Raw genomic sequence first — 15,153 nt, forward strand, 5'->3', positions numbered from 1 at the left:
GAAGAATCCTTGAATGAAAAAGAGAAAATGAATTGTATTTTTATATTAACCTTCAACTAAAACTAAACTACAACTTGCATTGACTAATAAACACAGCAGATTTGTTGGGGTAGATGTTAATTCACATAGGGTTAAACCTAAACTGTTGAGACTCTATTCCCCAAATGAGATGAAAGCCATCTCTTAAAAACAAGGTATGGAGAGATTATTACTTTTCTTATGAAAGTTGGTGTTGATTACATACAGGTAGTCCTAGACTTAATGACCAAAATTGAGCCCAAAAGCTCTGTTGCTAAGCAAGATGTCTGTTAAGTGAAATTTGTCCCATTTTATGACCTTTCTTGCAACAGTTGTTAAATGAATCACTGCAGTTATTATGTTAGTACCACAGTTGTTATAGTGAATCTGGCTTGACTTTGCTTATCGGAAGGTCACAAAAGGTGATCACATGACCCCAGAACACTGCAACAGTCATAAATATGAACTAATAGCCAAGCATCTGAATTTTGTTCACATGACCGTCAGGATGCTGTGATGGTTGTAAGTGTGAAAAATGGTCATAAGTCACTTTTTTCAATACCATTGTAACTTCAAACAGTCACTAAATGAAATGTTGTAAGTCAGGGACTACCTGTATTGAAATGGAGTGATCTCCCCACAACTGGACAGGACTTCTGAGAAAAATATTAAAATTACAAGGTAAATTAACAATTTGTTTTTAATTTGATGGACTATTTAGGGTTGGTTAATATATGAAGGCAGAAAAAAATGGCATTTCAAGACAGTATATTTATTTTTCAAAAATTTTCCTCAGAAAGCAATAAAGCTTAATATCTGTTACCTGTTATCTCACACTTCTGCTCTAATTTTGATTGCTATCATTTTTCCACCTTCTTTTCTTTGTTTTGTCATAGTATGACAAAGGGAACTCAAACATGCAAATTACTTTGTAACATACTAATTGGTTTAATAAATATGGTGCTCTACTATAGATTGTTTTATAAGAAAAGTTGTTTACCTTCTTCTTGGATGCTTCTGACTTCTTTGAAATGTTCCTCAGCTTCTTATGCAGATGATTGAGGACCTGAAAAGTATAAATACCTTTCATATAATTAGTTTATTTGCACTATTTGGCATTTTCTTTCAAATAAATACTAACCAATTTTCTCAGCAGAAATATCTAATACATCCCACAACTGTAATCTCTAACTTGCTAACTATATTAATTCTCCTCAAACATAGAAAAATAATATTTGAAGCACGGTTTGCTAAAATCTATTGGGGGGAAAATGGACCTCTTGTTCCAAACCATTTTTGTATAAATTATAATTAATCAAATCAGTAAATAAATCATGTTTTCATTTGGTCCATACCACAACATTCACACTATATAATGGCAACACCTTAACATGTGATTGCTATTCACCTGTTGCCACATTCACATTCATTAAGAGCATATATGCACAACATACTTGTCCTGTGTGCCTATCAAATCTGATCCTAAGCCAGTTTAAGAAAATCCTGTTCAAATTGGCATCAGTTTATAAGTGTTCACCTCATACTTCAGGCTATCATTTCATCCCATTGCTGCTATGTCCACCTACTTGTATTTTCCAATTATCATTACTAACCCCTTTTATTTCTATGGGTAGATCCTCCTGAAGATCAGTATTTTTATGTCTGCAGACACACATACAAACTTATACACACACATTTATAAACCATGACAAAGTTTTTTGTTTTTTTTAATAAAATCTTCCTTACCTCTACATCTCTTCAAAGGGCTGTTTTGCTTCTATTATACTTGTAGAATAGAATAGTCAGTAAAACTCTTTTTTTATATAACACCAGCAAATTTTGTTAATTCAAAATCCATCAGGAAAATTATTATTATTATTATTATTATTATTATTATTATTATTATTATTATTATTATTATTATTATTATTATTATTATTATTATTATTCATTCTTCCTTTGCTTTATCTAATAAGTGCAATTCCACTGTTTCACTGGTTTTCTAATTACCTGAGATAAAATAGTTTCACTCAGCTTCCAGACAAGCCTATAGGGTCCTTGGGTTTTTGAGAAGCTGAGATTGAAGACTTTCTTTCAGATAACTAGAAATTGTTGTTGTGGTGGAACTGTATTTATTAGGGAAAAAAGGAAGAGAGAACAAGCTCAGAAATTATTATGAGTATAATGGTTAGCACAGTCAGATGTTTAGATCCATGCTGGCTAGGGAATTCTGGGAGTTGAAGTCCACAAGTCTTAAAGTTGCAAAGTTTGGAGATCCCTGGTTTAGATATTTTTATCCAGCTATCAATCCATTCCCAATGACCGTCGATAGGCAAATGTTGTTCAATGGTTTTGAAGGCATCGTCATGGGATGTAAGTAAAACTACCTTTTGCAATTGACTAATGGGTGATCATCTGCAGAGTAGCCTTTGAACTACTGTACTGTGGCTAGATTGAAGCAAACTGAAAATACTCTAACCTAGCTAGAGGCACTTGAGAAACATAGAGGGGAAAATGTATTTCTAAAACAGATTAGAGAAATAGATGTGTGTGCTGCTTTCAATATCAACATCATCTGTTTTTAACTTCCAGCTAGTTTTTGTGACAGGCAAGAGGGAAAGTTTTAAAGTGAGTATCCATATTAATTCTACACATCAATACTGGAAAGTGAGTATGGCTTGGTAACATTCTTATGTTACAGTCTCACTCAAGATTTAAGAATTAATTCTATTGGGTTCAGTATTTAATCCTAGTTTTATGTAGGATTGCAGCACTAGCATTACAAATTTCTCACACATTACAATTGTGGCATGGAGTTGATGGCATAGCTGTCGTATTGCTTACAGAATAACAGAGGGTTTTTTTTGTTTATATTCTTTTTTATTTATATTGTTTATTTTCCCCAAAAATATACAACATGGATTTAATGGGTTCTGATTTTTCCTGAGGTTCCCACGTGTAATTTTCTCTAAAAAGTAATTTATCTATTATTTCTATGCAGAGTGAGACATTAGGAGACAAGAATAGAAAAGAAGGAACTGAATGAATTTCCTTCTTTCACACAAAACTGAGAGACCATAAACAAACTAATATCCCAGGAAAGCATGCAATTACTAGTCTGAACTACAATATTTTATTCTAAAAAAAACAAAGTGGTACATCCCATGCTCCATTCAGCAGCCTTTCTAACCGCCAAGTTGAGGCTCATAAGAACTGTGGTTCAAAAATTTGGAGGGTGCTAAATTAGTGAAGTCTATTATGTTAAATAAGGGATGCGGTGGCTCAGTGGGTTAGGACGCTGAGCTTGTCGATCAGAAGGTCGGCAGTTTGGCGGGTCGAATCCTGAGTGCCGGGTAACAGAGTGAGCGCCTGTTACTCGTCCCAGCTTCTGCCAACCTAGCAGTTCGAAAGCACGTAAAAATGCAAGTAGAAAAATAGGGACCACTACGGTGGGAAGGTAACAGCATTCTGTGCGCCTTTGGCGTCTAGTCAGGCCAGCCACATGACCACGGAGACGTCCTCGGACAAGCGCTGGCTCTTCGGCTTTGAAACGGAAATGAGCACCGGCCCCTAGAGTCGGAAATGACTAGCACGCATGTGCGGGGGAACCTTTACCTTTTTATTATGTTAAATAATAATATAACAGAATGCCAAATGAGCAAATTATTATGTATTATGCATAAAAAGAATAAAGTTTTAACTTTCCTTCACAAAGAAGCTGCACTATCTACAGGTTTTGTACTTGGTGAAAAAATAAACTATGCAGGTAATTTTTGCCTCTACTCAGAATGCTTTTAAAGGCTTTAATATTAGAAAATGTAAGAAAGAAGAAATTTGAAAATGTGATAAGCGTTAGGATTAATGCACTTTTCACAAGTCAATATAATATAAAAATAGATACAGAAAAGTCTGGTTTCATCGTAAGTATAAGGTTATGTACATGCTATTCATAATTATAGATGGTATATATAAAATATAATTGGCACCCATTAAAATCAGAAAATTATTAACTTTAATTAAATTTATTTAAACTATTTTATTGTATATGGAGATGCAGTGCTCATACTTTTATTTGAGGATAATGAATAGTACAAATGTTTTATAGCAACTTTACTATGGTTAGTAAGAAAAACTAGATAGTTCTGACTCATTTGCCACGTTAATAATTTTAAAACTGAAAAATATTTGTGTTTATACAAACAGTTTAAGGCTATCTCATAAACATTTTAGTTCAGTGTAAAAGTGAAACATTATATTTAATTTAATTTAATTTATTATCATTTCTATACCGCCCTTCTCCCGAAGGACTCAGGGCGGTGTACAGGGCAAGAATAAAACACAGAAATTTACAAAAATTAAAAGATAATTAAATGCATGCCCGATTAAAATACAATATATGTCCATTCAGATCCCTTACCTTTCTTATAAAATAAAATCAGAGGGATGTATTTCCTTCTTTCCCAAGTATTTTTTTTAATCTTCAGCCCCAAGCCTACATCTCACATCTATAAGCTTACCATATCAGAAACATGTCTCAGTTGGCTATAGTTACTTAGAAATAAGTAAAAAGTAATTTATTGAGGTCATTGGCAGTGAGGGAAAGGTACACAAAGCTATGTAAAAATAGTCTACATTATTTTTATTCACTTGAAATAGAAACAAATCCTTGTATTAGAAATAAATACAGTTATATGTTATGACCAGCTGTTGCATGTTATAAATTATTATAGATATGTACAAGAGCATAGAAGTGTAATTTGAAGAATATGTGCACTGAATCCTATAGAATTTAATTCAAGTAGACTGATGTAAGACTATGCTGTTAGAGAATCAAAAAAATGGATATTTTTTTTTCAATTGGCAAAAGAATGGATAATACAGAAAATTAAGAAATCATACACAGATATAATTCTCAAATATTTAGTAGGATCACTACATTAATTTTCCATATTTTCCATACTTCACCTTCACCATAACCATTATTTTTTTATTTATAAATTTCCATGTTGTAGAGAAAAATCCCTCTTATAGATCTTTTTTCTATAAATGTATGATAAATGCCTATATATGTATATTACACATTTAGACTTTTATCCTTTCCTGAGAGCAGAGTTAACATATTCTTTTGTTGATTTTGTTTTTTTAAAAAAATAATAATAATACAATACCCAGAGATACCTTAGATATGTCTCATTGTAGGACATTGCAAACCAATATAACAAAATATTTCAATATTTGCTTCCTTCCTACTCTTTGAATTTAGAAAAACCTGTTGATCATTTTCATATACAGGAGTGGATCAAAACAGATTTCATTAAAAGACAGTTTTCTATTAGAAGGAACTTACCGGTATCTTTAATAGAGAAATTTATTCCTCTTATAAAAGTGCTGCTTGAGATTCAACGCAATGCTCTTTAGTGTAATAAAACTTTATTACTGGATTGTTAAGGATGAAAAAAAATAGAGTAGGCAAAAGAAGTGTTGGCATTTTTGTCAAGAAGCAAAAATATTTTTCTTGGTAATAAGATAAAAAAAAAGTGTTCCAGGCCATTAATAATATTTTACAATTATTTTAAATTACTGGTCTTTAAATCTGTAAAGTCAGCAAGTTTTTTTTTTAAAAAATAAAAGGATCATTATTCAAAATTATTCTTGTTGTGATTTATATATTGTGCAATTTCTTACCGCTTCATTACTTCCATAGTCTCTATTATACTGGGCATATTAGCTTCTGTTCATGGATTGAGTATAGTGAGATCTCAGCCACTCTAACAGTTTCCAGCACAAAATGTGGTACAATATCATAACATTTCCAAGGAAAACAGTCTAAATTTTCATACATGTAGCCAAATTATACCTTTTGTTCATATACAAAGCTCTTTGGATCCAGTTCTCTGCTCATTTTGATTATTGAGCTAATCCTCCTCTATCATTTCAGCATTCAGACAAAGAACCGCTTTTAAAAACTATTTTTTTCTGGAACTTAAATTGTTTGTTGAGGTTATGAATCAATGAATGAGTAGGGAATAATTGTATAATGCTGTTTTCAGAATCAAGAATAAATAGAAATATATATAAAACCTTTTTATCTCTGGAAAAATGTAAGATAATAAATTGTATATAAATTGCCTAATTGGTATTTAAATACTATAGTAAATTTATCATATCAGAATAATTACGGAGATTCTCAGTCATCCAGGTTATAGTTCGCAAGGGAGGTGGACTTTCTTGTTTTTCTTTTAAGACATTTGCTTCTCATCCAAGAAGCTTCTTCAGCTCTGACTGTATGGTGGGGAATGGAAGGATTGTCTGCAAGGAGTATAAATCCTTCCATTCTCCACCATACAGTCAGAGCTGAAGAAGCTTCTTGGATGAGAAGTGTTGTGTAGTGAGTTCTTCGCGCAGGAAAGGAGACGAGGCAAGCGAGTTCAACAAAGCTCATGGTTTATTGCTTGCAGGATCTGAACTGAGAATTGGGCTGCAGCTTGCAGCAATTTATAGCCTGGCCCCTAGGCAGCAGCCAATAGGTTTGAAGCAACCCATTGCCGCCTAAGGGCGGCCAATAGCAGCTCTGGAGACGGAGAGTCTGAGCTGCTGAAGAGCCGTTAGCTGCTCTAGCTAACCACGTGGTGTTACAACTGAGCCCAATACATAACAAGAAGCAAAATGTCTTCAAAGGAAAACAAAGTCCACTTGCTTCATGAAAAAAGCATGTTTGGGACATATCTGAATAGTATTGTCTAAACTGTCTAAAAATAAAGCATTCTTACAAGTGATGTCAAATTATATATTATAGATTGTTTTAGAGAATGGAGAGAATTGATGATTGAAACAAATTCAACTATTTTCCAGTTGAGAGAAATTCACGTCATTTATGACTGATTCCTAAATTACTAGTTTTACCATCCACCTTTATTTATTAGTTAGCACTAGAAACAGACCTCTTTGCAAAGTTACTAAAATGCTATTTCACTGGGATGCCCTACAACACTAGGATATCTACTAGAAAGAAAGGTTTACATAAAAATGTCCTGTTAATGCCAACTAAATATGGAGAAAGGGTGGTTAAACAAACTCAAAAGAAAATGGTGTAAATAAAATGGAAAAAGAACAGTACTACTACTTTCTCCATGTTTCCAGTGATGTTATTAGTTAAGGCCAAGGGCAGGGGTGGGATTCAGCCAGTTCGCACCACTTCAGCAGAACCAGTAGCTAATTTTTTGTTGCCCAGGTCCAGAATGGACTTCCAGAAGCAGCATCCACACAGAGAACCAGTTGATCACATATTTGAATCCCACCACTAGCCAAGGGGTTATAAACTTCTCTTTGAAAAGAGATAGTATCACTTGCTTTGAAAGAAGCATTATTAATGTGCTTTTCTTGAAGACACTGAGCCTGGAACCAGAAACAGAGAGCTAGTGCTGGCTTAGATACTAGGAGACTATAAGTTCTAGTCCCCTCTTACGTCCCAAAAGCAGGCTGGGACTTTAGACCAGTGACTATCTCTCCACTCAACCCACTCACAGGGTTGCTGTTGTCATGAGGAAAAATCGGACAACAAAGAAGGATTATATATATTCACTGCCTTGACTTACCTATAAAGTAATAAAGGCAGGATAAACATCTAGTAAATAAAATAAACTACGGGCTAGTTGCTAAAACTATTTTAGGCCAAAACAGTGGAGTGGAGTGTGCTCACCAACTCAAGTCATCTCTTGAACTCTTGAAGGAAAGCCACTACATAAATCTAGCAAATAAATACAATTGGCTACTTGTTCATTTTAGAATTTGTATAGGCCTGTTGGAAAATGTTGTGCATGATTAAACAGAGTATTTTCTGATGAACTATAATTAAGTAACAATGCATGGACTGACCCAATATATTGTATTATATTTATTAGTGTGATTGAAAAGAATTTAAAATTATGAGGTGCTCTCAGCTATATCACATCTCATTTTGAGACAGTGGATTCTATGTAAGCCAAGAGACAGATAATTCCACTAAAATATAACTAAATATTAGTAGAAAGTGATGTTTTACTTCCTTCAAGGTTAAATAACCTGCACAGGGCCTAATGGAAAGATGGTAGTAACATGTAAGCCTACCACAATTTCTTTCAGTCACACTATCACTTCGAATAGAAGGGTATATATATATATATATATATATATATATATATATATATATATATATATATATATATATATATATATATATATATATATATATATATATATATTCCACAGTTAAAAATTGAGGTGTGTATGTATACCTCAATTTTTAACTGTGGAGTACTTGGTGAGGAGTTTTGTTATTTGCTTGCAGACATTTCATTTCCCAGATAGGTAACATCATCAATGCTAGGGATTGTGGGGCTTGCTCTACATTTATACACAGTAGCTTGGCCTGCCAGTGTTGGCAGAGGTAATTAGAGATTAGAGTATTGTTTTCTGATAATTTGCCTGGTATTAATCCTTGCTTATTTGAGTGTTGGATGCTAGAGTGTTCTAGTCTTTTTGTTACCTTCTTAGCTTTTTTATCTTTTGAATAGTATATTCAAAAATAGTTGTATTACTATTACTATCCTTCTCATCTTTCCTATTATCAACTCCTACTCCTATGATATCACTTGTTGGTTGTATCTTATGAATTATGATTGCATTTTATGATTTATCACTTTGTTGCTTGTATTTATACTGAGAGCTTATGCACTGGAGACAAATTCCTTATGTGTCCAATAACACTTGGCCAAATTCTATTCTGTTCTGTATAAATATTGTTTATCTCTATCTCATGCAGGTAAACCACTCTTACTACAATTATAACTAATTTCTGTGGATTAGTTTCAATGCCTCTGTAAGGTATATATGAAAAGACCCAAGATAAGCATATATTATAATCCCAGTTTAAAAGTAGTGATTACATCAGGTTTGGGAAGGCAGTGAACAACCCATTCCTCTCATAATGTAATTTCTTTGGGTCAACTTAGTTCTGCAGAAATTGGATTTAAAACTTGTCAAATGGACAAATTAGCTTGATTTAGCTCTGGGCTACATATTCAGTTTAAGCACATGTTTATTTTACTCGGTTTAGACACAAATGTTACTTTACCTCCATGATAGAGAGATATTCTGGAGGAATTATGTTTACTTCTTTAGCCATTCTTTCTGGGGAAACTGAAGAAATTAATATTAACTATTCATTTTATAACAAGCTTATCGAGGGAAGTAGAAAATCAATGCACAATATGAAATTAGTTTCCTATGACTTCAAAATGAGTTTAATACCATTTCTATCATATATCCTGGACACCTCAGAGGTTATTTAATAGGGTTGGTGGTAATCACTTTGCTGTTAGAAATGTTATTCAGAAATTGGAATAGTAACCTATGTGATTTGGTCATTTCCTGCTATTGTTGCATTGAGGGCTGAGGTTAGTTGGATTATTGGTTTTTGATTCTGGATCGACTGTTTTGCATTAAGACTGCATATCTTCTTGGCTATAACCATAGTATATGCAATTTATCAACATAATCTACAATTGCAAATTTTCAGGCCAAGGATTGGATAAAACAAATTATGATAGAAATCTGAAAATATAGCTTTGTACCTTTGGCAGCATAGGTGTTGTTATGTATTGATGTTAAGATCTGAATTTCTTTTTTTCTTTTTTAAGGGAGAAATGAATGACTTTCAAACAATGTGATTGGTGGCTGAAGTTCTGTTTATAACAATTTCCAGGTCATCTGCTCCTTTTTTTTCCTCATTAGCTAAGCTAATTGATTTTGCGGCTTGCTAATCATTTAATGTTTTTCTATGCATTTCCACTCTCATTAGTTTTCATGATAAATCTACTATTCACACTAATAAAATTTAAATATAGTTATGTCCCGTACCTTGATCCTACCTGTTCATCTTTTGATACCTTACTGGCCACTCAAGTGCAATAATGAAGATATAAGTTTCAACAGAAGAGGCTGACATTCAGTTCTCTCTTCTAATGACACTGTCTGTGATGGACTGGAAGAAAACACTTAGATATGGCAACCAAACAAAATCATAAGTCATCATCTTTAGAAGTAATTAAGGGTAAGTGGAAAAATTCTGCTACTACATTTCCATTCCTCACCAGCATCTATTTTATGCATAAAGTTAGAAGTTAAAAGATAAAAATATCCCACAATTATCTATAAAAATATACATAAATATACGAAGTAATTTCTTATGAGATATTTCATGGGTTGAGTGGAATAGAACCAATAATTACTAAGTATATAGTTCCTTTTGCTTCTGGGGAATAGCAAAAATAAAAAAATAATCTTTTATGCACATTTATATCTGGTTCTTTTCCTAGATTTTTAAAAATGCTGTTATTTTAATGACCTTTTCAAAAATTAGTAACAATTCCAGATGTTAAGATGGAGAAAAGAGAAGTCAGCATGGATGTTATTTCCCCACAAACAAACACCCCTTCAATTACTTCACAAATAGTAACATCAAATCATGGATACTGAAGCCAAACTTTTGTGGCCAAACAACATGTTCATAATTGTAGAACTGCATAATTGGAACTTCAAGGATATCTTGTGCTAGCAAGTAAAAGGAGAAGAGGCAAAACAAGCAGTGTTGCTTGAGCATTGCATTCAACAATATTGCAAGTAGTATTAGCGTTATCTGAAAATAGACAGCTGTTATGCTGATCTTTCACAAGACTTCTCATTTGCTGAGAAGAAAGCTAGGAATTGGTTTTAATAGAAGATCTTAAGGGAAATATCTAACATTCAAATCATTTTCTCCTGTCATTGATATCCTTAGCATTTATACATATAGTAAAGTTGGAAATTGTAGCCAAATACTGTCAAGAGGCTGTACTGGTTACAAATTGAGTTAGCAAGTATGGGCTTGTGCTTTGCTAATCAGATAATCCTTCTTTAATTATAGCATGTAAAGGTATCCAATACTAAAAAATATATGTAGCTCCTGGTTGGAACCATTGAGTTCTTGGTGTTATCAAAGCTTGGTTATTTCCCAGCCAAGCTTAGAGAATATCAAGAACTCAATACGTAGAGGTATGTGTGTGGAATTTCCACTCAGATGTTACATACTGGGTACCAACAGTTTCACCTCACTGGCCATTACTTAAATAGAGATATGTCTCCAGAAGCAGAATATAGAACAGGATTTTGTTCCATTCAAGCATTCCCCATAACATGTGGCTTGAAGAGAATCCAGGCAAGATCCCAGCATGTTACCATTAGGCAGACTTTCTACTATCCACTCACAAGGCAGGCAGCTACATAAGGAAAGCTTTGAGACTTCTATGCTAACAAAATAGACTTACTGCTATATAAGACTGTACATAGATCAGCAGAAGAGTCCTATTGCTTCATTCTCCATTAAAAAGATGTGCATGGGCATATTCCCTTCCATCCTCTCCCCGCCCCCCAGAAAAAAGATTGTTCTGATATTTCTGGTGTTTAAAATGGAATATTTCTCCTATTTTATTTTTTAAAAAAACTTTCTAGCTTTCAAGATTTCCTGTTTAATGCAGATGGTAAATCAGAACAGGTGTGTGGTGTTCAACTTTTCTGTTTCATTGGAAAACTTGGAATTACAGATATCCCAAGTGAAACTTCTTACAATTATTCTGAAATTAGCTGATTTTTCATTATGCAGTTGAAAGAAACTTTGTTCAAAGATAAATTATCTTCTATGTATCATTCCAATTTTAGTGCATATGCTGACAAAGCGAGTGCTTCGAAGATAAATTATCAATATTACTGATGATTTCAGGTAGGTGTTAGTTTATTTGCATGCCAGCAACAAGTACTAACTTCTAGAGAAAGAACTGTTTGAATTGTTCCATATTCAATGGAACCAGATTCAAGGTTCAGAGAAAGTGAATCATCAGTCAGAATACAGTGATTAGGTCCCTTAAGTTATCAGGATTTCTATTAATTCTCTCTCTTTCAGCCAGATATACAAGTATGTTCATCAGTGGATTGTCTCCTATCCTGAACACTAAAATCAATTAGCAGATTTTTAAATGATAGTCATGATGCAGCATTAGGATAAAATAGACCAGCTGTCTTTCTTGGTGTCACAATTCATACTTTACCAACATAACAGAAAAATTCCCTTGATAGTAATACCGGTAGTTAATTCAAACCTCAGTCAATATTTCATTCATTAGCAACGGCTATTCTGGGATATATTTCAAGAAACCTCTAATTTTTGTCCACTCCTAGTAGGTGATTCAGAAAAACAGAGGTTCACGACCAACTTAAAGGGAGGCAATCAAACAAGCAAACAACTGTGATTAACCTAACACAGGCAGAGAGAGCAATGCAAAACTTGCTCTGGGCTATGCTTCTTCCTTTGATGGGCAGCTATAATACTACAAAGTTTAATAACCTCTCTGGTGCAAAAATTAACATTTAATTATTAAGTGTTACATTTATTTCTTTTTCAAATCTAATTCTAACAAATCCATTAGTTTTAATTTTTAAGGGAGAATCTGACATAAATTCATTTATCATTTGAGGGATCAGAGTGCTACCCAACTTGAAATCTGCTGCTCCAAAATACCCTCAAAAATACTTCATCTATAACTTCCTTTAGCATCTATACATCTGAACTATTTATGTGCTCAACAGAATGTCCGCAAATGGAACTTTAACCCTTGTCATGTTTGTTCAATATATAGTTATATTTGTATCCTGCATAAGATTACGTACTGGAACTGAAGAGCACTAAACAGTGCTGTTCAATGTCTGAACAGCACCTTGAACAATCCTCTCTCAAACTATTCACACAAGTGTTTGTTATTTGCTTTTAGCGTTATATGTACCTCACAGGAAAGAAATAGCAAGAAGCACCATTAGAGGTAAGATACAAGTTGCATATTTCCATATTATCACTGGATATAGACACTGGATAAACCACTATCTATTTTTGGTGCACCGAGTTCCCATGATCCTGAGAGAGGCTATCTCATGCACTTGTTGGGTAGAATATCTGTCCTTATCAGCCTCACTTACCTTGGCATAGCAAAAGGAGATGAGCAGCAGAGGTAGCAAATAGCCAAAGATGAAGGTACACAAGACATACACTTTCTTGTGCTGGAGATTGGGCCACACTTCCCAACAAAAAGTCTGGTTGAGGAATTTTTCATGGACAATGTGCTGATGGTGAGCCACAGGGGAAGCCATGGCAATAGAGAGAAGCCAGATGATCCCTACCCCCAACAGCGCATTACGGGACACCCGCACGGATGAGGAGCGCCGGGAATGCACGATGGCCACATAGCGGTCCACAGACATAGCTGACAGGGTAAATATGCTGACCAGCATAGAGACCGTGAAGAAGTAGTGGATGAACTTGCAGATGAAGGTGCCCAAAGACCAGTTGGGCAACATGTACACGGTAGACTGGAAAGGAATGCAGAAGAGTAAGTAAGCCAAGTCAGCGATGCTCAAGTTGAGCACAAAAATGTTGGTGGTGCTGCGGGGTTTGCCCGGCTTGCTCCTGGCCAGCACCGTGATAACCAAAGAATTGCCCATTACCCCCAAGGTGAAAATGAGGCCGAAGGCAATCAAGGTGATAAAATTCTCGACGCCAATTTCAGAGAGGAAGCCGGCTTTCTCTTTCTCTGAGGACTGAGGGAGGGAGGACCTGGAGGCATTGAAGTCCAGCCAGGGGGGCGAGCCCCAGGTGTGATTCCTGTCGCTGGAAGCGGCAGGGGCTTCTGCTGCCATGCTCTGCGCCGTCTGGGAAAGGAAACTCGGAAGGCGACGGGTCCCGCGTGGCTCCCACGGGAAATCCTCTCGGAAAGATGCCCCGGCGAACCTCTCCGCTCTCCCTCGCTAAACTCAGCGGGGAGAATCCAGAGGCTGAGCCCTCTTTCCTCTCCTCCCCACCGCGCCTACTAGCAGCTCAGAGGAGGGACGGGGAGACACGAGCCGGCGCTGCTTCTTGCTTGTCAAAGAAGCTCCACGCGCGCCCAAAGCTGTTGCTTTCCCCACGACCGCGCTGTCCTTCGTTTAGGTCCGTCCCTGCCCTGCTGCTCCTTAGCAGCGGGGAACTTCCCACAGTCGAGCCTGAGCTGAGCGTGGAAAGACTTCTGTTTTGTTTTTTTCTGGGACCCACTGCCAACACTTGAACGCCACCCGGGTCAGACTCCCGAGGTTCACAAAGCCCGACCGCTTTGGCTGCCTCCCTTTCCCCGCCTTCCTGGCCCCAGCAGCTGAACGCGGCGCTTAGTCGAGCACTGAGGGAGCGACCGTCCAGCAGCAGCCGGCGTGTGTTGGCTGGCGCCCTCGCTGCTTTTTCTCCTGATTTCTCCCAATATCATGCTCCTCCCTCAGCTTGCTTGACGTAAGGGTGAACTCTGGCAGCCAAATCAGGGGCCAGGTCGGCTTCCCACGTTTCCTGCACCCACTTTCAGTGAGTAAAACCCGGGTCTCTTCTAGCTAACCCCCCCCCCGGCCTCCCCAAGGAAACGCTGCCCTTTCCCCTGCCTGGAATCAGCCCATGCAAGAATCCGGTGGGATTGATGGGAAAGGATCTGTCTTGTTCCTTTTATGATGTTCTTTTCCTTGCCTCTTCATTTTGGCCAAGGCCACCTCAACCTAGCCAGGCATATAGTAAATTACACTCAGGATAATGTAACTCCGTCTGGATATTTGCTATTTCCAACATGTGTTTCTTTTCAAGAAGCCCAGAGCTGCATGTAAGCTTTTCCTCCCACCATATGCTGGGTAACCCAGGAAGGTAGGTTGGGTAGAGAGAGACAGAGACAGAGCAAGCTAAAAAGTGTGGAAGCATCCTGGTTTTTTTAATTCAGATTTGTAACTCTTATATTTTCACCAACGAGACAAGAAAATAGCCCCAGTTCAGAAAATGCAACCAAAGGTCAGTTGTTAGCTCAAAACTAAGGGTTTTATTTTGGTTGACAAGTTGAAATGTATCATTTTATCATACAGAAACAAAACACATAAAGTTTTGCCACATAATGGTATCATCTTTTTCGTTTCTGCTTGGTTGCAATGTCAAAACAACAAAACCAAACCAAACAAAACTCTCTCTACGGTTGATCTCACAACACAGATAGAAAAGAAGTTTATTGTTCTGCT

General features: G+C 36.0%; 1 protein-coding gene across 1 annotated transcript in view; it reads right to left on the reverse strand.

Annotated features, from left to right (window-relative positions):
* The window catches only part of GALR1 (galanin receptor 1), a 36,585-nt gene extending 22,694 nt beyond the window's left edge, over nt 1–13,891 (reverse strand). The window contains exons 1-2 of the mRNA XM_081322773.1: nt 13,060–13,891; nt 1,019–1,084 (exon numbers count right to left, since the gene is read on the reverse strand). Of these exons, the coding sequence (XP_081178899.1) occupies nt 1,019–1,084; nt 13,060–13,776 (783 nt within the window). The 5' untranslated portion in view covers nt 13,777–13,891. The remainder of the gene's footprint in view (nt 1–1,018; nt 1,085–13,059) is intronic.
* Between the last annotated feature and the right edge of the window lie 1,262 nt (nt 13,892–15,153).

This window comes from Vipera berus, assembly GCF_964194415.1.
Source record: "Vipera berus genome assembly, chromosome: 3".
Taxonomy (NCBI): domain Eukaryota; kingdom Metazoa; phylum Chordata; class Lepidosauria; order Squamata; family Viperidae; genus Vipera; species Vipera berus.